At 37.6% G+C, this 23,751-nt stretch overlaps 1 protein-coding gene across 5 annotated transcripts in view; it reads left to right on the forward strand.

Annotated features, from left to right (window-relative positions):
- FHIP1A (FHF complex subunit HOOK interacting protein 1A) overlaps positions 1-23,751 on the forward strand; it is an 87,119-nt gene that overhangs the window by 37,191 nt on the left and 26,177 nt on the right. For 4 of the 5 annotated variants that reach the window (XM_027721679.2, XM_027721683.2, XM_027721678.2 and 1 more), the window contains 4 exons: positions 12,485-12,714; positions 14,015-14,641; positions 20,162-20,320; positions 22,479-22,565. In XM_027721679.2, coding sequence (XP_027577480.1) covers positions 12,613-12,714; positions 14,015-14,641; positions 20,162-20,320; positions 22,479-22,565 — 975 coding nt within the window. In that variant the 5' untranslated portion in view covers positions 12,485-12,612. Of the gene's footprint in view, positions 1-4,631; positions 4,778-12,484; positions 12,715-14,014; positions 14,642-20,161; positions 20,321-22,478; positions 22,566-23,751 lie in introns of all 5 variants that reach the window. The other variant, XM_039379870.1, reaches the window with a different exon arrangement.

The following is a 23,751-nucleotide window of genomic DNA, read 5'->3' on the forward strand; positions in this document are numbered from 1 at the left end:
ACTCAAGGCCTGTGCATACAGACAGACTTTCTCATGCCTCTTTGAACTGCTTCTGCCTGTAGCTTGTGGTTCTCATTTGGAGCTCTCTGAGGACTTGTGTGTCAGATCTGACTTTGCATAAGGCTCAGTTTGCAAATTCGGATAGCACATCTATTACCAGTTTTCAAGGAAATTGTAAAGGTGAACTGAAAAATTAAGGAGACGAAATGGCAGAGGAGAGGTACTTGACTTCAGGCCTAGGGGATAAGAGAACACTCCAACTACTTTGAAAAACTCCCCAAACCTTGGTGTACTGTAGCTTCTGCAGCTCCAACAGCCTCAGACGGAAGGGCAGAAGTAGAGGTGAGAAGAAGCAGGATTCCCGAAGACATACACAGACACTCCCCACTTTCAGAGCTGTGCAGGCAGGAAGAAGAACAACCTGTTGATGGGTGGAACCTGTGCATTCCCACGCCTGTCTCCATAGGTGTTACAAAATTAGATGGGAGAGGCTGTGGTTTGGCTTTTGGTTATCTATACCAAGAAGCATTCCTGCCAGGGCTGATATCCAACTCCCTTATTTAGTAGGCCTTCAATATTGATCATTCCAAGTTTTAAAAGGTTCAAATAGTAATTACATTTTATTTTTACTTCATTCTGATACTTACTCCACTTTTTAATAGGTATATTTGTTAGGTTTGGTGTTTTCCAGAGCACTCCTTTTATGAGATGAATAGTCTTCTTTGCAATTTGTTAGGTTATTTGCCTTCATTTACCCTCCAGGGTGTTCAGGTTACTGGTTTATCTTCATTCCTTGCTGGACTAGAAAGACACCTATATTTCTGTTCATGTTTTCTCAAAGGTTCAAAGGCAAGACTGAAAGAATTTGTAAGAATTGTTATGAAAGTGTCAGATTACCTCAGTCGTTCCCTTCCCCCCCCCAATTGTTCCTATGATTGTTTATCAGTTTCTTTTTTTTTTGCATGCTGGCAACATGTCTAAGACAGGTGTTGTATAGACTATATGTATTACTTTTCTTGCCAGTGCATTCGTATGTCTCATTAGCCAGGAAAGGTAGTTACAAGAACAGAAGATGCTGTGATGTCACTCAGTTTCCATTTGCACAAGACTGGGTGGTGTAAGAATGTAAAGTATTTTCATAGAAGAGCAGACTTGTCTTAGGGTATCAGAGATGAATCATTAATTTTTACTCTGCATAATGGCCAACTTAACACTGTTTACACAACACAAATAATTTTATTCCTAGGAAAACTGGAGAAGCTTCAAGGGAAAAATATCTACCACCTGTAGAAAATGCAATGAAACTAAACAGAAATGGAAATATAAATAACATGTAAATTTTTCTTTGATCTGGCTTTTTATGCACTAAACATCATAAAAATGCCAACAATCCACTTTGGATTTTGTTGTTTACTACCATATGTATTAAAAGCAAAAACTTTAATGTACAGAGAGAAAGCCATAATCTGTCAAAGTCCACCCAACTTGCAAATCTGTACTAATATTTTTAAATAAGGGTGTCACTGCGGGAGGAGAGGTTGATTTTTCATGGATCTATGCTCACAGATAGGGAAGTGTTATTTTATTGAGGTTCTTGACTTTGCTGTAGGAATTAATATAAAATGAATCTTCAAGTTCTGCTTGTCTGCTCTGAGTTAGAATAAAAAGGGAGAAGAAAAACAGTGTTCTTATGCAGTTTTCTATGAGACCTAATACCTGGGGTTTTGTGCATTATGGGAACAGGAAACTGGAGGGACATGATTGGATTTTGTAAGGAGTGCTCATTTTGCCTTTTTTTTCCTTTTGTTTTCATCTTCGTTAATCACAGAATTTGATTATTCTTCATCCTTGTTCTTCAGCAAACAGTGTGCTATAGTGATTTGTTGGTCTCATCTTAAACAGTAATATTTAGTCAGTGGTTTTCCTCAGATTTGGGAATTGATAATCATAAAAATAATTTTGCAAGTGCTTTTCTCTTTGCCAAGCCTTGAACATAATTTAGGGCAAAGGAAGTTCACTAGCTTCTGGAGCTTTCTCCAAGCTAAATTGCAGATAGATATCTGAAGCAAACAATGTTGGTTCACACAGTGTTCTGTTCTTTCTATTCTCCTTTTTATTTTTTTGAAGAAGGAAAAAAAGACCACAGAAGTACATTTACATTCAAAAGTATCAATCCACTAAATATAGCACTTAATCATGAGGCCCTGTCTGCTATCAGGCAATACCTGTTCATAGGGTGAGGTATGAAAATGACCTTTCAGATTTCAGTAGCTCGTTAAGTTGACTAGGTTTAAGGAGTAATTTGTGATGAGCTTCTGTCATCCTACAGTGCACTGAAACAGTTGTTCTGAAGCTCTGTAGTGATATGCTTTTGCTCATTCCCTTCGTTCATTAGTTCATCATGTCACTAACATGTTATCACTTCAGAGTGTAGGAAATCATGTTGACTTGGTGGATAAGTACCTTGGGGTGGTAATTCTCTCTAAAGTGAGTAGTTTCAGTTAATCATGTACAGAAAGATAAATGACAAATTCCAGTTATCTGGCCAATTACTGCAGTCTGTGTACTATAATGAACATACCAAGAAGTATAAAAGGGTTTTTTGTGTGATAGATAGCTACCTAAATTTAGACAGAGTTATAAACCCATTTTTTCCAGGACAAAGAGAACTTTGTATTGCACATTAAGTTTTGGAGAAATAAAAATGCTTCTAGAGTGAGTATTATGTTAACAACTACGCAATATCCGTTCTACACCTTTCAGCTTTGATTTTATGGCATATTCTGTCCTTTTCTGGTGTTTTTAGTTTGAAAGAGGGATAAAGAGAAGTATCATGTGCATGTGAACAGGAGAGCAATTCCATCTGTGAAGCAGAAGTTCTTTTCTCAGTGAAAACTTGGCAACAATCCACTTGGGAAGCTTGTTGTTTGGTTTGTTGGTTTATCGATCAAATAATCAGGATAGTCATAATGGTGTTTTACTGCTGATTCTTGTGCTTGAACTATATTTAGAACCTGCAGAATCATCTCAGAGTTTGGAAATTATAAACAAAAGTTTGTGGCTTCTTTATCATGAAACACAGAATGTTTAGAATATATGTGTATTTGCATTTTATTATGGATTAGTGCTGGAAGCGTACACATCTTCTTTAATGTCACTTTGTAGACTTGAGAACATTATTCTTGGACTTCTTATGTTTATTATAATGAGTAATTTGACATGTTCTACAAATCACTTGAAAAATCTTCTTACGTATTATTGCTGTAGCCATAAAATATATACCTTAATCTTGTTTTCTGTAATCTACATATGATAATTACAGGTATATTGATAACATTTCTCTAGACCATCTTTCTCTTGGGAAGGTAGTATTTCCTATTCTGTACACTAGTGTTCTGAAAATAGCTTTAAATCTTCAGAGTATGGAGTCTACTGCTTTACTGCTCTCATTCATCTTCCTGTCAAGAAGGTTTTGTAGAAAGGCAACTTAATAATTTCCTATGAATTTATTTTATACTTTTGGCTATGGACACTGTTTTACCTTTTTAAAAAAATGTAAAAAAAAAAAAAGATGTTCCATTCAATTCAGCATCACAACTTGAAGAAGCATCTGGGTTCCTAAATTATGAGGAGGCTGGGGCCAGGTTTGTATGTCACACAGATGTCAGAATTATCTTGAAAAGCAAAATTGATGCTGCAGAGTGTATTGATCATTTTGATTTCCTTCTTCCACTAGCATAGCCAGAACATAAAGTGGGTTTTGTTAAATATCTGCTTTCTGATGCGTTACTCCCTCCTACTCCTGGATAGTGATGAATTTTGAAATAAACCCTGTACAAATTCTCAGTAGAGATGGGAAAGTTGACAACAGCTATTTTTTACCAGTAATTCATTTCAATTATGACACAACAAAATTACTAGTGTAGACATAGCAGCTGATATTTGTAATTTACCTCTAAATCAAGGAATGGAAGGTACCTTTCATTGAGTGACGTGTGCTATGCCCTTTGGGGTTGTTTTTGTTTCTCTTTGAAGCTTGGTATGAAAGCACACTCACAGTACAAAGTTTTAAACTGAGATTTGTAATGCCTGTCTCACACAGTACAACATTTTAATTACTTGGTTTTCTATAGAAACAGGCTTTTCTGGGGTCATCAGTTTTGGTAGTGATGTGGGAATGAGCCAACAAAGTTAAAGCCTTTGAATTGATTTCAGTTCAATGACATCTGCCTCCTTTAGTATGTAGGTAGAAGTGAACTTTTCTGAACTGCTATTTTTAAGGTTTTTTTTCCCCAAGTTTAGTTTAAGGTTTTAATATCCCTTTTGTAGCAGCTGTCTGCTAGTAGCAGACAAGATACCTCAGTCATACTGTGCCAGAGCTCTACTAAAAATAGAGAGAGATCTATTTTAGATTTTAAGAACCCTAGCTGCTAGTTTATTCTTAAGTTTTCAACCAATGTAATCTGTATTTTGAGCCTCTAATTGTTACTGAATTGTTGCCTTTCTGTAGTAGGCCAAATGTGAGGAGATCAAATACAACAGAGAAACAGGTTTGTTATGTTTCTTATATAAAAGGAACAAATTGTACCACTTGAATAGCAACCTAATTTTTTTTCTCTCCCTTGCTTCAGATTTATGACCCAGGGATATGAATGTGTAGTTCATTTCTCCTGGGACTTTGCAAGAGCAACTTCAGTGATTTTGTGCTCTCGAGATCCAGTGAAATTGCCTGTGTGCAAATTCCTGTGATAGATGAACATGCCCTGTGGTGTAACAGGTAAATGGGGCCCTCCCTGAGGAGGTCAAGGTCTCTGTCAAGTATTTTGTGTTGTTTAATTACTGTTTTCTTGAGCAATCGCCACCATCTCTCTAGCTTTGGAAATGTGCTCTTTGGTGAACTGTCTTTGCTGGTTAGCTGGATACCTTCCTGGACCCACTCTGGGTAGTTTTAGCTTAACCCATCAATACCTTTTGGACCACACTACCTAACCAGCGTCTCTGTTCTTTCATTTTGGCTGACCCCAAAATGCAGTAGTAGTCTCTGAGGGCTTGGGATTTGGCTTAGCCTGTGTCCCAGTGCATAGGCTTGCCAGCAAGAGTTGATCAAGCCCGTTTATGCCATTGTAGCACTCCTGAACTGGGGCGGTCAGCTGGGCCTCTTTGCTGTCACTGCTGCTTGTTTACTGTGGGGGAACTGCCTGTTCATGTGTCTAGACAACCATGTACTTACTCAATGCCCTAACCTGGACCTCCTAATGTGTAATACCACAGGATTATATAGATCACATGAAGAGCTTAGTTGAGCTAATGTGAATCTGCAATAAACGTGTGAGTTGTGTAGCTCCACAGACATTTGATAAAAGATGAATTGTGGTTTTTAACTGCAGCAGGCTGACTTTAGATGGGACAGTAATATTTTTGTTTCATTATAAACCATACTGTGTGTGGTGTCTCTCATGAGATAAATTGTTAGGCAGTCTCTTTGGGGACAAGTCACAAGATGTTCATGTTAACAGGTTGGGTTAAATTGTGCTTGATGAGAACAGATTGATACTTTGATTAACTACATTGTTTTACAATTTGTGGTGACTTGTTCTCTGTTAGGATTTTAAACAGGTAGCTTTATCTCTTCTCACACCTACACATGAAAAAGCATAGTGTCTTTGAAATACTGGGTAGAAAAGCTAGATTGAAAAAAGCTGACTAAATGTGAAATGTTTGCTTGAGGCATACAAAGGACAGGACAATTGTTGGACTGAAGCATTGAAACACGAAAGAACAAATGAAGAGGGAAAATAATTGTTCATGTAGTTTAAACTGTTCCTCTAGTAATCTGCTTCAGCTTTCTTGGTAGTAGAGCTTCTGAAGGTGAGTAGGACAATGAAAATGAGGATACTTTGATGCAGTGACTTTTAACCACTGATGGTTTTTGCTTGCCTACCACAGACCTACTGATCTCCAGTGAGCATCCTGTAATCCTTCTGCACTCTGGTGGAGATTGTATAGGAGATTTAGGATGGGGATATGACTGTTCTTCATAGGTTTTGCTTTTGCAGTGAAACTTTGCACAAGAACTATGAATCCTTTCCTTTGAAAGGATTGATGTCTTCCTTTGAAACACTGATGTTAATAAAATTTAAACCCTCTCCCTAATCACAGTCCCTAAAGAAAAGCTAACAAATTTGTGCAGAAGGCTTTCTTTTCAATCAAAAGTAAACAAACCCTGAACAAGGTCCCTTTTAAGCTGGAACTAAGTTGAGGCTTGCGAAAATTTGCCACTCACTTTTCTCCTACCTTCCCTCATCCACTTATCAGAGACTGCAGAGGTGTGATTGCATACCTGTGCGTAAGATCATATAATTTCCCCCTACTTCTTTGAAGTGGTCTAATTTCAAGCCCCTTTTATGCTACACTAATCCATGAAAACACTTTGATATATGCTGTTGCTTTCACTGCTGTCAAGGTTTCTCTGTTTGCTCTTGTTTACCTGGGCTGACAGGGTGCAGAGCTTTGGTTAGTACAGCAAAAGTGTGCAATGTCTTATTGCAAGAAGGACACTAATGTTCCTGAACTGTTGGAGAACATGGCATCTTAACCTCTCAACAGAAGACAACTGTGATAATTAAAGTCAAGAGCCTTGCAGCATATTTTGTGCCTACCTTACTGTATTAGGCTGTGTATGTTTTGTTATGCATTGCCCTGGAAACCCCAATCTTGCAAACTTCTGTGCTGTTTTTTTTTTAATTCAAAGGTGAGACTTTTGAGAAGAGACACTCCAGTGGGATTCTTGCTAGGCTGTTCTTCCAGTGTACATTGCAGTAAAATAAGTACTTTTGTTGACGGGGGAGTTCAGCCCTGTAATCAGCTGTGTAAAAGGGTTGAGGACTTACAGACTTCTGGAGGAGAACTGCAAGAAGATATCCTCCATGAGTCCAGTGACCGGGTCTCAATCTCATTAAAGTAAAGCTGCCCAGCACAGTTATGGACTGCTGCTTTTTTTTGGACTGGAATAGGCTGAGTTGTACTGAAGTTTTCTACTCTCTTCCATCCTCTTCACTTACCAGAGACTGCACAGATGTGGTTATAAACCTATGTATGTGACTGTACAACTTTGCTACTGCTTAAGGAGAGACAGGTGCCTCCTAATATGTTTGTATATGCAACACTTGACCTGATTTGCAAGAAAAAAACCCCAACCTGAGTCTACATTGAAAGGTATTTAATATGAAACCAACAAAGTTTATGAAAGTGGAAATTAGCTGCCTAATTTCAAAAGCTCTTGTCCAGTTACAAAGAGAATATAGGAAGATCTTAGGAGAAATAGTGACTTTTCTCTTTGAACCTCAGTTCCTCATGCATGTGAGATGTACACTAGTGCTTCTTGTTCCACATGGGGATTGTTAAATACATAAAACATTAGTGGTAGGGGCAGGTACCTCATGTAGGAGAAAAGGAATTAGAGTATTGTCAGTACAGGTAATTGAAATAGCTCTAGAAGGCATATGTAAGTGGACTTGACCTTGTGATACAGTTAAACAACTGATAGATAAGATATGAAAGATTTACCTGCTTAAGAAGGTTCTGTTATTGTGTGGCAGAGTAAAGTTATTAAACTGAACAGTGGCTTTTGGAAGTAGAATTTTGAATGGCCTTCATGAGAGGTGTGTTCACACTTGGTAGATTAATAACTTAATCAGGATTTAGCAGAGACAAAAGGCTAAATTTTTGTAAGATGTTAACCATGAACTGATTAAAATAAATGGGTACTATTGTTCTTAGTGACCCCCAAGTTCACTCCTACCTTTTCCTCCATGAATCCATGTTTTATAAATTAATTTATTTTCTCACCTTTGGACTCATTGTGATCAGGTTATTTGCCCTGTTTAATTGGAGTTAGTTTTTTACTTCACAGAGAATAATGTGATGTTGCAGTTACTGTTGCACATTGCATCTTGCAAAATGATCAAGTAAACCTACTGTCTGGTCTAGTCACAAAATCTGCTTGCAATTAATATAATCTGCCTGCTTCTGCTGCTATAACTAGAGCATAGTAACTTTAGATTGATATGTGTCTTAAAAGATAGCATCTCTTCCAATCCATTTAGTTTCCTTTTTTAAGTAGGGACGCTGTTTTTAGAATCTACTTTGTGACCACTTAAGTTGTCAAAAGCTTTTTGAAACACTGAGTTTGGAGTCTTTGAAGCCTGCACAATCTAACAGTGTTTTGTATTACTGAGGAAATCCCAGCATCCCAAGATACTTTTGAAACTGGAAATATTTGCTTCCTTAAAGGAATTGATTTGAACTTAGAAATACTATTGCACATTGTAGTCTGCTTGTTGCTGTCTTGTTACTTTTAGATTAGAGATGATTAAAAACCGTAGAATTGGTGGCTGTGAGGGTAATGTCTGTGTTCTTCGACTACTGTCAGATTTCTGATCCAATAGCTGGGCTAGATGCAAGCGAACCTAGCCCTCATCAACAATGTTTGCTGCAGGCAAGTTGTTTTCTGCTAATAATTTAAATTTGCTATTTTTGTTCTTACATTTGATGCTTTGTACAGACTGTTTATGATGACTTTGTGCAGTAGGAGTAAACAATCAGAATGAACTATTAGAGATGTTACTGTTTGTCACCACAGGACAAATGATCTTTTTGTGATTATTTGTTAATAAAGCGGTAAGTGGCTTTAACACTGTGATTGTATGTATGTGCAGTATACTGTTAGGTGGAGGTTTTATTTATAGTACATAAATACTGGAGATGAATTTGCCATTTTACAGTTTGTCAGTCACATACTCCCAAAGATCTGTGCCAAGCAGTGGGATAGTGTTTGTGCCTGTAATAACAAATACAGTTAATGGACCAGACGGCGCATGAAACATCAGCTTGAGGAGACCTTCCTAAAAAGTTTCTCAACATTTCTCGAGTTAGCAACACTGAAAGCCCTTGCTGTTCTGATCTAACTCTGACAAAGATGCAATTTGAATCGATATGCTGGCAGCTGTTAATGGCCCGTGTATCTGAGAACTCCCTGTGTTGTCATTTGAGTGTGCCCAAATTGGGACTTGGAAAGAGCAAGAAGTTCTTAAATATCTTGGATAAATAAGACCTTAGGGGATGATGTGGAGGAGATGAGGGGGTACCTGCTTGTCTTGAAGACTTATTTCGCCAGAGCTGTATCTGTTCTTTATATATGTTGACTAGACTTAGGATATCCTTGTGTAGGAAGAGATGTCTGTACTACAAGTGCAGACTGTAGCAGTCATCTGCCTGGGCAGTAAGCTGTTAACAAAGACAGGACTTGGGTGTTCAGTAACATAGTGGTGGTTATAAACTCTTAACACAAAAGTCCAGTAACTAAATAGCTCTGTTGTGGAAAGTGAGCTTTCCTACTGGACACAGAGACATAACAGTGACTCTGTCACTGGACCTCTTGGCATCTTGGTGTATTTTGAATGTGTGGCGAGATATGTACCATTTCTGTTCACTTGAGGTCTTCTCATAGCTGCAGAGTGTAGGCAATATTTCCGGAAGCTGAAGCACCAGTATGGGACCTTTACCACAAAAAAGTCTGTTTAGAGAGCTGCAAGATAGGGTAGTTATTTAAAGGAGGGTCTGTCTTACGGTGAGGGAACGAGTACTGTGTTGATGTTTGAGAAGTAGTGTCTGAGGCTGGGATAGGAAAGATGCATAAAGAAAAAAGATGCATAAAGAAAATAGTGAAGGCCAAGGAGGACACAGAACAGATTACAGGAAAAAAGAGGGTAACAGTTTAAATAGCTTTGGGTTGCCCATGTGTGGTAACATCCTAGAGCTTTGCATGCATCTGGAGAGTCTTACATCACTGATCTCTGATTTTTATCAGAATTCTCGAAGAAAACCATAATCTCCCTTAACTGAAATAGTGCAAGCTGATCTGAAGTTTCCGATTCTACTCTTGGTGTCATACTGCTGTGCTGCTGACAGAATTTCTCATGTGATAGCTAAATGTGTAATATCATTTTCTTTTATTTAAATTCTTAAACAACACACAAAGACTACATTGAAACAACCTCTAAGTTGCCCAGTCAAGCAACTCATGAATTCCAGAACTGAGCTTGCCTCTGCTTTGTTAATTAAGTTCTCTTGCTACACCTTCTGATACCATCTTTAATTACACAATCACATTAGTTTTTCCAAAGCTGCTTGCTTCGTGCATGGGACAGATCTGCTAAAAGGGTGAATCAGGGCTGTGCAGTGAAGGACACTCTTGCCTGGAGGAGTCTGCTGGACTTCTACAGCAATGGAAAGATTTCTGATTGAAGGAGAGTGCTAACAAAAAGGGAATTGGCAGGAAGTGGGCAGGTGATCTGAAGAATATGTCAATTAAGTATTCCTTGGATTATTAGATATGGTATTAGGCAAGCTGCTTAGAGCAGGCTTTTTCTAAATGGTGTCTAAGCATGCATCTTGGTTCCTGAGAGGTTTTTGGTAGGAATGATGAACTCACAGAGCTCAAAGCACGTTGCCAGAAGTTGTGTATATAATTTATGGTTGTACCTGCTTAAGTCGATAAGACCTCCCAGATCCCAGGTCTGAAGCTGGGTTCTCAAATCTCTGATTATTTTGGTGTGGGGTTTTTTTTGTTTTGGGGTTTGTTTATTTGTTTGTATGTTACTTTTTTCCCCCCCGACACAGGAACATCAGTAATGGAGAAATAGTACAATTCATTTTTCAGGACTGTTTAAGAAGTTGCAGTATACAGGTAGATGCCTTCAGGTAAATGAGCACACGAAACAAGCTGTTGGGAAGGAGAATGCTTGAAAGTGTAAGACCTGTATAAGCATGGAAGAGTTAGGCAGGTGAGAAGTGTGGGTGGAGCAGGAGGACAACGGGGATAAAATTTGATGACACTTTGTTAGGGATTCCTTCTATTTCCAGCATTGGCTGACTCTCATAAGCTAATTCTCACTGGTTTTGCACAGTACTCCCCAGTGCATCTGGCTCCAGACGGTTTGTTATCTGGAGTGCCAGCTTCATTCTGGAAGTGGTGTTACCCAAACAGATAAACTGTGCAAGATTTATGCTGGTTATGCTGGCTTCTTCACGCTCGAACATGTTACCTGCAAAAGGGATGGACTAGATTGTGTTGATGAGAATGCTTAGCAAGTGCATAGGAAATGCATCTTAAATGCTGAAAGAAGCAAGGGTTAGGATGGAAGGGGGAGGCTGATCATGCAATTGAATCTTGAACATATGAATATATGTGTACATATATAAATATATATACACAGAGAGAAATGCATAACCATTTTTTCATTTTTGCTTGCCTCAGAAATCTTAAAAGTTGTACCCTGTATGTTTTTGGACTCTTTGAAAATGGCAAAAGTTGCTGTTACTTGTGAGGCAGGCTGTATGTTTTCCTGTGCTAGCAGAGATGTCCACTAGAGAGAGAAGATTTTCATCTTTTAGGGTATGTGCAGGGAAGTCCCTTCTGTACTGGCAAAGTATTCCTGTATGGGCTTTGGCAGCTTATGGTACAAAAAAATTCTGGTTGTTGTTGGATGCCTTTTTCCCCCCCCCCTTGGTCCCAAACTGAAATAAATTAAATGCCTACTTGGTTTGCAAAAAGGAGAATAAAAATGTAAACCTTATGGAGGGTAAGAAGGAAAGCGGGGGACTATGTGACTAAGATATTGGTGCTTGAGGGAATAATATGTTCTCTTAAGCCTCTCAAATATCTGGAAGATACCAGTCTTTGTTTCATTTTAACTTTCCCCTGCAGGTGTGCAACTACTTTGATACTCAGATATCTAGGATATTAAATAATGGATGAAAGGAATGTTTCAATGTTTCATCCTATTCTCATAGTCCTTTAATATGACATCTCAATTTATTTGGCTTTGGACACATAAAGGTTTTATCTTTTATGTTGTTTAGTTTTGTTTACTTTGGTATTGATACAGATGCACCCTTTTATGTGAATATGGTGCTCTACAGATGTTTTCAACTGCTTATGATATGGTTTCTGGCAGAAAACTTCTAAGTATTTATAATTATTTCTGTTATTGGAAATATTATTTTTAAAAAAAAATAGAGAAATAATCTGTACTTTTTTTTACCTGTGTAATTCTATGCAGCATTAGTTACTAAGTGACTCTGAAGAAATATGTTCGGATGGCAAAAGTATCATAACAAAAAACTAAAAATGTAGTGACTTGCATAAGATGTTTACTGCATAAGCTTCTGTTGTACTTGTTTATTTCAGTAGCACCTTATTTCAGTCACTGATCTCAAAAATTTGAGCTCTGTAAGCTGTTATCATGAGCGAAAGTTTGAGATTGGTCCCATATAACATACTTTAAAAAATTCTAACCTCAAACAGAATTAAAAGAAAAAATGTTTTAATGTTCTCTAATTATGTTCTTTTTTGTTACGCGCTATAATTTGATGTGCATAGGTATACGTGCGTTTCAGTTTGGTTTTGTTTTCTTTTTAACAGATTTCTGTGGATACTAAAGCTCAGGACACAATATCAATCTCATCATGACGCTTGAACATCTGTAGCTCACTGGTGGATTTAAAAGAATTCAGCATGGCCTAGTTGACTTGACCTTTGGAAAATTTATAATGTCCTCTGGAACCAGTATCAGCAAAAATCGGCAGGCTCCCCGCCTGCAGGGTGTTGACCCAGAAACATGCATGATAGTGTTTAGAACACACTGGGCACAGGTAATGTTAATTAGTTTTATTGATTTGAAGTAAACTGCATTAATAGGAATTTGCTTCATTCTTTCTTTAGAGATAATCCTGAATTGCTCAGGAACAAATGTCTTTCATGCAGAATGTAGGAGATGGCAATGAATTATTTTGAAAATGCAAAGGAATTGACCTTCCAAGGTATGGTTAGCCTTTACTAATCACACTTTGAACTGCAGATTTGCATCTAAATGGAAGTGGTAGGACATTGTAATATCTTACTGAAGGCGTAGATCTTCTTACTGGCTTTCCTGTTGATTCACTGTGACTTGTACCCTGCTGCAAACTTCTATGCTTCCTTTCCTTGTACTGGGTAAGGCTTGCCTATCTTTTGTGAAGTATATTAGATGCATAGTGCAAAGCTGTATGCACTGTTGTTTGTTATGCACAGATGTAGATTATACACTTCAGCATATTCTAAAAATTGTTTGCATGTCATCAGGATTATAATTGCTTTTAGGCAAAGATGTTTTGCTCTGAGCACCATACTTTTAGGCCTTATCTGCTGCAGTAACATAAATAACAGTTTATGTAAAATTGATTTCTGTGCTGCTGCTTTTGTTGTCCTTTGGCTATCCCAAGAAGCAAACCAGACAAATGGTAGTGTTTCTGAGATGTTCCCAGTGTCAATCTCACTTAATTCTAGTGATGTTGTCATGTTAGGGGAGCCACTCTTCCTGTGGTTTTGCGGCAATTATCCTCCACTAAAAGGCTAAAGACAACGGTTGTTTCACAAACAATGAGCTTCATCGTTTGTATACCCAACAGAATTTAATCCAGGGGTATAAGTGCTGGGATGACAATTATTACTCAATCCTAAAACTGTATTGAAAGTTGCATGAGTATGTGGGCATCGGTGGCCATTCAGTATCGTATGAGATGTGGCAAAGAAAGAGCAGTGCTGTGCTGCTGCTGCTACTTTTACTACTGCAAATCATCCTGTGATACTGGTACTGCTGAGCAGTTACTCTGGCTGAAGAGGAGGTCCTTTGATTTCAGTCCTCTGTGACAAAGAAACTTATTTCAAACATCATTGAAACTCAATTTCCGAACACTGAGGAAACCTAGCTTATCCCTATTTCAGAGAACCCCTGGCTTTCAGCAATAGGACAAGTGGCAAATTTAGTTTCTGTCTGTCAAACTTTTTAAATTTGAAAGCATAAAAAGACTCTACACTTTTTCTGTTAAGAATTTTGATTATTTTTTTCCTTGCAGTGGCAAGTGCATATTTTTTAAAATGCACTCAAACTGATCTGCCTCTGTTTCTCTTTAGGTTCTGAAAATCTTAGAGAAGCATGATCCTTTGAAAAACGCTCAGGCAAAGTATGGGGCAATCTCACCTGATGAGGCCAGCACTGTTCAGAATTATGTGGAGCACATGCTTTTCTTATTAATTGAGGAGCAAGCAAAGGATGCCTCAATGGGGCCTATTCTGGAGTTTGTGGTCTCAGAAAACATCATGGAGAAGCTTTTCCTTTGGAGCCTACGGCGAGAGTTCACCGATGAGACAAAAATTGAGCAACTCAAAATGTACGAAATGCTAGTAACCCAGTCTCATCAGCCTTTGCTGCATCACAAGCCCATTTTGAAGCCTTTGATGATGTTGCTGAGTTCCTGCTCAGGAACAGCCACTCCAACAGTGGAAACAGAGTTGGTCGTCCTCTTGAACCAGCTCTGCTCTATTATCGCCAAAGATCCCTCCATTTTAGAACTGTTTTTCCACACTAGCGAGGACCAAGGAGCTGCCAATTTCCTCATATTTTCCCTGCTGATTCCCTTCATCCATCGAGAAGGAACAGTAGGCCAACAGGCCCGTGATGCGCTGCTTTTCATAATGTCTTTGTCTGCAGAAAACAACCTTGTTGCAAACCACATAGCAGAAAACACCTATTTTTGCCCAGTAAGTTGTTCTTATTTTGCATAGTCTTCAGTGCTAAGCTAACTGTCTCTCCTGCATTCTTTTCATCCTTTCCTGTCTTTTTTGATAAAGATGTGTTGTAACACCTTTATTTCTGCTAACAGCTATTTTGCAAATGATAACGCTGTATAAACCAGCTCCAATGCCAAACACAGTCTTGCTTCTTGTTTCCATATCAGTGGCTTGTGCTTTTGGGCCAGCACAAGTGTTTTTGCAGTCACACAGTGAATTAAATTGGGAAATTGATGGAAGTTATAACAGAACTCGGTCGGAGGGAAACCTGTTCTGTCTCACTGTGAGGCCCCTTTGAGATTCTGGGGCTGAAGTGTCTGAGAAATGGGAGTGAGGTGTTCTGAGGAGGTCGTTTCTGGTGGCAGTGCTGGCTTAAGCAGGCTGCGCTTGCCACACTGACATCAGTTCAAAAAACAAGTGTGAAAATAGTGAGAGTGTTATAAAACTGCAATATTTTTTGCAAGATAAAAGGAAGATTTGCTCATTGTCACAGAATGGGATGTTTCTATGGCAGTCTCAGGCAAAGAACCATCTTGCTGTGTTTTGCTCTGTTACAAAACTTGGTAGTACTGTTCCATTGTTACATCTGGCAAATCGATCTTACTACATGAATAGCAAGGCTTTGCTGTTAAGTAATTAATCTAATTTAACTAACAAAGCTGGCCTACTGCAGTTTTACAGCTAAAGCAGAATGGAATAACACCACCTGCTTTTTCATGCCATATCACAGAGATTTGCAATGGCTGTGTTCAAACCTTAGTATCATTCTCTACAAAAGTTGCTCTTGTGTGTCAGTTTTTGGACTGATTCTTTTATCTTCTTCATGGCTTGCATTTTAATTTAGTAAATGCCAGAGCCTCACATAGCTACTAAAGCAGAGAGCTCTAGAGCAGAGAAAACTAGAACCCCTGACTTAAACATCACTGCCTGACAGCTGCTCCAGCCATAGTTTTCCATTTATTCCAAGACTGCTTTGAGCCATAAGGCAGAGCCAGGTTTGCAGGCTAGGGGAGGCCTACAAATTGCAAACCAAAACTTCTGAGTAGTTTCTTTTGGTCAGTTGTAAATATCGCATCGTTTTTTTTTTTCTGATGAGAGATTCCAGTTGACCTTGTTTAATAGATGCTGCTAAAGAATATGATATTGGTCCTCAAACTGTCCCAGAGACAGATACCATTATTGGATCCATGCTATAACTTCCAAAATTACATCTTCCAATTAATGAAAAAAAAAAAAGAAAGAAGCAAAACAAGGAAAAAAACCCTTATTATACTGAAGATAAAAGCCAGCTTCCAACATCAGGGAGCCATGATTGACAATCATTCCAATTAGGAAAGCTTCTTGTCAAAATGTGCTAAAATCAGATTTTTCTGAACAGTAATGAGACTGGCCTAAGTCTATAGTAAGACTTTAATGTAATGCCATAGATTCAGCTAACTAACTCACTATCTTTCTGAAATTTGAGTTGTGATGAGCTGAAGAACAGATTTTCTTCTGGTGGAAGAATCTGTAGGTGTCAGTGACATTGCTGTATGTCACTCAAATCAGTACAAATGTTGCCTCAGGTGCTCTGCAAACCAGTTATCACAGTCCTATGCTGATAGGAGCCGTGTTTGGGGGGCACTGTGATGTTATCTCTGGTTCTAGGGCTGGGTTGGCATATAGGGTTTTCTTTGGTGTGCCTTATTGCATAGTATAGGCAACCCCTGTGATGGTGTCTGGCTATAAATCTATGCTGCCTCATATATCCAGATCAGTGTTAGATCTGTGCCAAAGTGAACCTTAAGGCTTTCTTGATACTGTTTTTTGACATAATGTGCTGGTTTAAGAGTTAACCAGCAGGGGAAATGAACTCAACTCAAAGGAGAGATTATAAGTCAGAATAACAATTTACTAAAATAATACAGTAAGTACAATCATACAAACAAACAATTGGTCTTAACCCACAAAACCCAAATGTATAACCCAGTACCCTGGGACATGAACAAAGTGGTGTTCCTTGGGCCCCGCTTGAGTCCAAAGTAAAGGGAGAGGGGAAGAACCTGCTGGTGGGAGAGCTGTTGCAGTCTGGTCAAAAGTGGTGATTGCAGTGAGATGCCGGGGGAAGAGCTGTTGCAGTCTTTCTCTGGATCCCACAGAGTGGTTAAAAATGTTCCAAAACTCCAAGATTATATATTCTCCAGTTCAGGCAGGAATGTTCAGTACTTCCCTCAGGGCGGGGAGTTCCACAAAGGGTGTGAGGACAAGAGCATCCTCCTCTCTCACAGGCCTCTTAACACCTAGTTTATAGCCTGAGGAGTCAGGCTCTATGGGCAGAGGGTGCGAATAGTCTGTTGATAACAGTTTCTGGGAAATGGCATGGAAGGCTATAGAATACACAGTTTTGGGTTACACCCATACCATGATGAACTGATCTCAGCTGTCCTAACTAGGACACATAACTTTGGTTAGCAGCTTTTTAAAAACTGGATTGTCCGTAGTTCCATAGTATTCAGAACTGTAGGTGAATAAACTAAAAAGGAGGAAGGAGAGAGGCTGCAGTAAGGTACATCACTAACAAATGTTTTGAAGACACAATGTGTAGGCAAACTACTGGATAAAGTTTTCTGATGTCACACCGTATAATTTTTATCAATCATGTTTCGATCTGAAAGTTTTCTGAATCTGACTGAAGACACTATCTGTTCAGCATTATAGTAAGAAAATAATGCTCCTTAAAAATTTTGAGCTGGATCACATCTCAAAGTCTCTCCATAAAACCTTGTATTTGTAAATACCTCAGAGCTGAGGAAAGCAAGTATTAAAGCAGGAGGAGGAATGGCTCTGCAGTGTCCTTGAAATGTTGAAACTGCATAGAGATAGAAAGACTATGGATGTGAGAGGAAAGGGAATTATTAAAGGGAAGGAATTGTCCAGGTAGCAATTGATCATTCATTAACAACATATTATAATCACATAATGTATCTGTGATTACAAATCACGTAGTCAGTCAGTGTGTTCTGTGAGTCAAGAGAAAGTAAAAATTAAACTGGTTGATGGTGAGAAGGAACCTGCTGGAGATGCTTCTGAAAGTAGATGAGTATGTAGGGTTGACATGACAAATGTCAGGAAAAGTTTAAAAGGATAAAACAAGAAATAAAACCAATCTTGCCCTTTCAGGATGTGAACTCATTCATTTCCTTACTTCTCAGGTTTTTTTTATTGATGTTTTGTTACTGATTAAAACTCTGTAATGTAGCCTGTATATGTGCAGTATTTTATAGATCTGCTTATAGAATGTTCTGTTGGTAATTTCAAGTGGTAATCCTGTTCATACCATACACTGCTGTGAATGTTTTTAAATATTTTTTATCTGAAGAGATGGAATTGCTTCCAGTGGCTACTCTCTTAGTGCTTAAGAAACAGTTTCATAGAGCCATTTTAGCTGTACTTCAAAGCAAAAATAAGAGCTTTCTAAACTTTACAGATTTTAGCAGCTACATCTGACACTTCTTACTTCAGTAGGTGTGACAAACTAAAGAATTCAAGACATGGACTGATTGTGAGTTCACTGCTCCTTTTAGCCGAGAGTAGCATGTTTTGTCCAAGGTCAGTGTCTTAGGCTTAGGGACTAATATCCATATGAAGGAGAAATGTGGATAGTACACTGCTTTGAAAATCAGATTGCTTACTGAGACGGTAGGATGTGTTTATGAATAGCAATTAAATTTTAAGCAGACAATAGAAAATCAAGTATGCATTAATTAACAGCTTGTAACACAAAAGAATCTCAGGTTCTCTCGTCTGAAGCCTGTGTTTGTGAGTGGAACTGTTTGTGTGGGTTACATACAGGTAGTTCTATGGGCCAAGTAGGATTTTCATAACTTTTTTCTGAACTCTTCTATTGTGAGAAAGAGAAAAAAAAAACCAACAAAAAAGATTCTGATTATAAAAGAATGTGGTCATACAAATAAAACTTTGCTCAATAGCTTTAACTTCTTAGTTTTTTAATGTGCCTCCAGCATCGTCTTTTACCTGTCCTTCGTCTGTCTGCATATATATGTGTATAAAACTGTGTATATGTCACTGTGCTAAAGCAGTGAATTTTCCACAGTATTCCCCCCTCCCCCTTAATATTTGGCTTAATTATATATGCCAGAATAAATACATCTCAAAAATTATGTGAATTAGGAATGGAAAGTATACAGAAAGACAGCCTTTGTCTGACTGGATGGGTTAACAATTACAGTCACTTGCATTTGCATTTGATCAGAACCTGAATCCCCTTCTGTCAACCCTTGGTCTTTGACCTGCACATTGTCAACTGTTTGTTTTCTAAGAGATAAGAGAATTGTGTTTCATCTGAGCTTTGACAGTCTATTCCTGTAGATGCCAAGTAGCCCTTTGTAAGAGAAAAAATTCTTAGAGGAGTCTGTTGAATGAAAATTAAAAAGATTTCCATCAGGCTGAGTTTTAATGTTCCCATAAAAATGAGAATCATCATAAAAATTATCCTGAAGTTGTATAAAATCATGTCAGAAAGATAAGAGTACTGAATAATATTTAGAAAGTTTCTGGCTTCAAATAACTTTAATAATTAAAACCTTCACCTGAAGCTACCATACTCTAGATATATTAAACAAAACTTAAAAACACTTTCTGGAAATATGCTTTTTAAATTGTAATTAAAAGTGTGATCTTATGCTTCAGCGATACCTTCTACATAAATCGCCTGTAAGCCTTAATGTTACTGGAAAAAATGTTTAAACAGTAACTTATTTCAGGCTTTCTTATTTCTTCTTCCCCCTTCCAAGTAAATAAGAAAGGAAAAAGAGAAGTTCTGAACAGTTGTGCTTTTTGGATTGGTTTTTTGTTTTGTTTTGTTTTGTGTTGGTTTTGTGTGTGTGTTTTGTTGTTGTTGTTGTGGTGGTTCTTTTTTTGTTGTTTTGTTTTGGTTTTTTTAAGTGGATTCAGCTGAGTTCAGTTGCCTGGGAATGAAAGTCAACATATATCTGTGGTCTAAGTGACGCTGAACATCAGCTTTTTCTTGATGGGGCACTTTCCCCCTCCATTTCTAATGTTTCATGTTTCCAAGTGAAATGACTTCCTGTAGGCATGTGTAAGCAGTAACATTTGAATCACCAACAAAAGACAAGCTGTGAATATAGGGCAGTGATGGCTGTTTCTAAAAGGGACCAAAAGAAAGTGACAAATGGTTTTAGAAGAATTTAAAAAGAAATTATAATTTAGGATTAAAAATAAAAAAATAGACAAAACAATCTGATCTTCTCCATCATTTTCTCCTAAATACCAGATCTTGAAAGAAGAATATTGTATAGAAGGCTCTTTAAAATATTTATGTCTTTCTGCCCCGGGACTTTTTTGAAAGGAAATGAGATTAATCTTGACACTCTCTTATATTCCTTAAACTAATAGGAGAAACCATTTGTAGCATTGCCATTCAAACAGATGGACAGTTAGCTTATTTCCTCTTCTATTTTTGAAATACAGGTGCTAGCAACAGGACTAAGTGGCCTCTATTCATCTTTACCTACAAAGCTGGAAGAAAAAGGAGAAGAATGGCACTGTCTGCTGAAAGATGACTGGCTTTTGTCACCAGCCCTTGTGCAATTCATGAATTCCCTTGAATTTTGCAATGCTGTGATACAGGTAATTGAGCAGAGTTGGCCTGTTCTTTTGAAATAGTAGTCTTTTATATTTTCTGCAGAAGTTTGTAGATTATAGAGTTAATTTACTTTTTTTAATGGTATGGACTTTTAAAGTTACACTAAAATAAATTGCTTATAAAATGAATGTTTTGTGCTGTCTGTCCTGGTTATAAGGATGAATTAATAAATTTTTTGTTTTCAAGTGACAAGTGTTTCAAATGAAAGCTTGATATTTCGTTATGTAATTGGGAGGATTTTCTGTTAAAAGAAAAAACAAATATTTATTGCATTTTAATACCACTGTTGATACTAAAAGTAAATTGAATGCCTTTACATGTGGGAAAATGTTTTTGTATCTGTGTTTGTCTAAGCTCTCGTAATTGCATACAAAGGACAATAGTGAAAATAGTCTGTTTTGCCTGTTGGTGAGTACAACATAAAGAAAGCCTTCCGAACAGAATTTAGGTATCTTCCTAGAAATATAAATTCATTTTAGATTGACCTGTTTTGAATCCACTCTGTGCTTAATATTTCTTGTTAACAGTTTTTTTTTGCTTTGCTTCCTTACTGGTTTTTTTTCTGTTTTAAATCTAAAATGAGATTTCTGTCTTTACATATTGTTTTTAAGGCTAGGAAAAACCCCTATAGAACTCTAGTCCAGTTTTTCATTAAAACATAATATAAATTCTACAAAAAACTGTAGATTTATGTATTATTTGAAGAAATGTGCTGAATAGAATTGAAAGTTTAGTCACATTTATTGTTAAATAAAACATGTCTTAATGCAATGTATGCGAAATAAAGGAACTGATTGACTGTTAAAGCATTGAACAAGCAAAAATAACAGCTGTCATTGTTCAAATGCAATATACGAGATTTTTTAACATGCATGTTTAAACATGAATAGGAGACAATATTCATTTTGGTGTCTAACCAGAGTTATTCTACAGATCTACATTTATGGGAGACCATATTTCATACCTTTATTTTGAAAGGTAATATAAAGAGTGCTGCAGAAAAACTAAAGAGGAACAAATTCTTTTAAAATCACTGTTCAAATAAATTCAAAATCATAGAGGACCTTCAGCTGACATGTAGAAGGAGCAGTTTCTGACTGCTGGTTGATTGTGTCTAGTATAGTCTTTCTTCAGTTAAATTGAAAGCTTGCTTACTGCAGGAATTTTTGCTCTGTGCATGCAGTGGTCTTTGTGATGTGGCTTTCTCTGTGTTGACCCAAAAACTTTGACCAGAGGTTAAAAAGGGACAGTGTAGCCAGGACATTTACTACTTTTTCCCTGGATCACAGCAAAGGAGGGGGCCACCCTTTTTCTTCCCATTTCCAAATTAAGGGTTCCAAATTAAAGGAAGTCTGGTAAGAATTGCAAGTGAGAGAATGTATTTGTGGCCACAAGTAGGCTGTGACATTCCAGTCTCTATGTGAACTTTGTGAACTTCAAACAAAATATATTAACTTTGAAAGCTTCTGAATGGAATTTTATTTTGCTTTTTTATACATGAATTAATACTATGTTTTCATTGCAAAGACAAAATGAATACTTCATTATAAAAGTGAATTTTTGTCTTTTAATAACAGTTCTTTTTTTTTTTTAAAGATCCTAACCATCCTATTGAATGAATAATGTAGGTTTTGGTATATTTTCTGTTTGTTTTACAGTGGCTGAGAGAAGGGCATGTGAACAGTATATTTTTACCCTATAGATAGCGAGTGCTTTGGTTTACCTACTCTTGAACCATAGGAAAGCAGCTGTTCTGCTTTTTCTTCTTGTAGGAAGACAGGTTAACAATGGCAAATCCACCTTCAAGTGACCCTGATGAGGTTGCGGGAGCTAAATTTAGAATCTCAAATCTTCCTTTGATACATGGGCATACACACTTTTCTGTCCATCCATTCATCCTTGTCAGCGTGCAGGAAGATTGAAAAGCCCTGTCGCTAACTTTGGCAGACTTACTGTAATTAAGCAGTTTCTTTGTAGAGGGAACAGTCTTTAAGAACCTGAGTCGTAGCAAATGCTGGTTAGAAGGACAAATGTTTGATGAAATGGGAAACGTTTTGGTAGTGGATAATAGTTATCTATTCCCTGTCTTGTTTTAAATCTCACTGGAACTCTTCTGTGTCTTTCTCTCTCTCACCCTCCTAGGTGGCACATCCCTTGATACGTAACCAGCTTGTGAATTACATTTACAATGGATTTTTGGTGCCAGTAATGGCTCCTGCACTCCATAAGGTCAGTGGTGTATGCAAGCGTGACACAAAATAATAACGCGTAAAGGTATTATGGAAGACCTCTCTGTAAAGATCCTACTAAATGTACTGTCAGCAGTGACTTCCATACAATTCAGTAAGTTTCTAGACTAACTTTCCATCTTTTCATTCTATGCTTTATTAAGCACAATATAGGTATTTCTGAAAACGTTTAAAATTCTTAAGTGCAGTTCAGAACCAAAATATTTTTGTTGTCCTAGGCTCACATATTGTCAAAAAAGCAGTGACATTTTAGGCATTTCATCATGGCAGACGTGTTTCCATGAGCATTTTTTTTCCAAATATTTTCCAAAAGGAAAATGCCCACAAGGAAAGGGTCAATAATTATTACACTAATTTTAGCAAAGTTGCAATTGTTTTGTATTTCCTTATCATAGCTGGTAGAGCTATTTTCCTAAAGTGGAGTCTGGTGTCAATTTTCTAATGTGTTAGTGTGCAATTTATGTTACATTGTAGAAAAAATGTTCCCCTTTTCTTTGAATTTTAGGGGTTATCCTCTGCAAAATATGACACCAATGTTGGTGAATTTGCTTAATTTTTTTTGTTTGTTTCTTAGGCTGCAAGAAGTTACATTTCCAGCTGTTGCATAATATGTCAATTATGTCCATTCTCCATGCCTGGGAGTATTCCAGGCCAAATGGAATGGGGCTCTGAGCAACCTGGTGTAGTGAAAAGTGCCCCTGTCCTTTGCAGAGGGGTTGAAACTAGATGATCTTTAAGGTCCCTTCCAACCCAGGCCGTTCTATGGTTTTATGATTCTTTGAATTAACAGTCTTCATTGCCCTGTAAAAGCACACCTTGTTTGAGGAGAAAAAGGAGGAACTGCTGAAAGTAAAAATCCATGAAAAACTGGCAGAAGATAACCAATAAATTACTTTTTGAAGGTCTCCTGATTTTCACTAAGCCTGCCAAGCAGAAAGCATTGCAGCTGTTCCATTTCCTGAGAGGACAGTGAAACACCATACCCTGCCTTCTTGTCCACGACTTGTTTTAGTAGCACACACAATTCTTCATGATAAATAGTCACCAAGAAAGTCATGAGCAGCATAGAGTCTTTTTCAATGATTCAGCAGACCTCAAACATTTTGGAACTTGGTGAGGGTTCAAGTAAAAGTTGGCTGTGATCCAGATCAAAGCTGTAGCCTGTC

The sequence above is a fragment of the Pipra filicauda genome, unplaced genomic scaffold (assembly GCF_003945595.2).
Source record: "Pipra filicauda isolate LSUMZ 115617 unplaced genomic scaffold, ASM394559v2 scaffold17_size4572894_pilon, whole genome shotgun sequence".
Classification (NCBI taxonomy): domain Eukaryota; kingdom Metazoa; phylum Chordata; class Aves; order Passeriformes; family Pipridae; genus Pipra; species Pipra filicauda.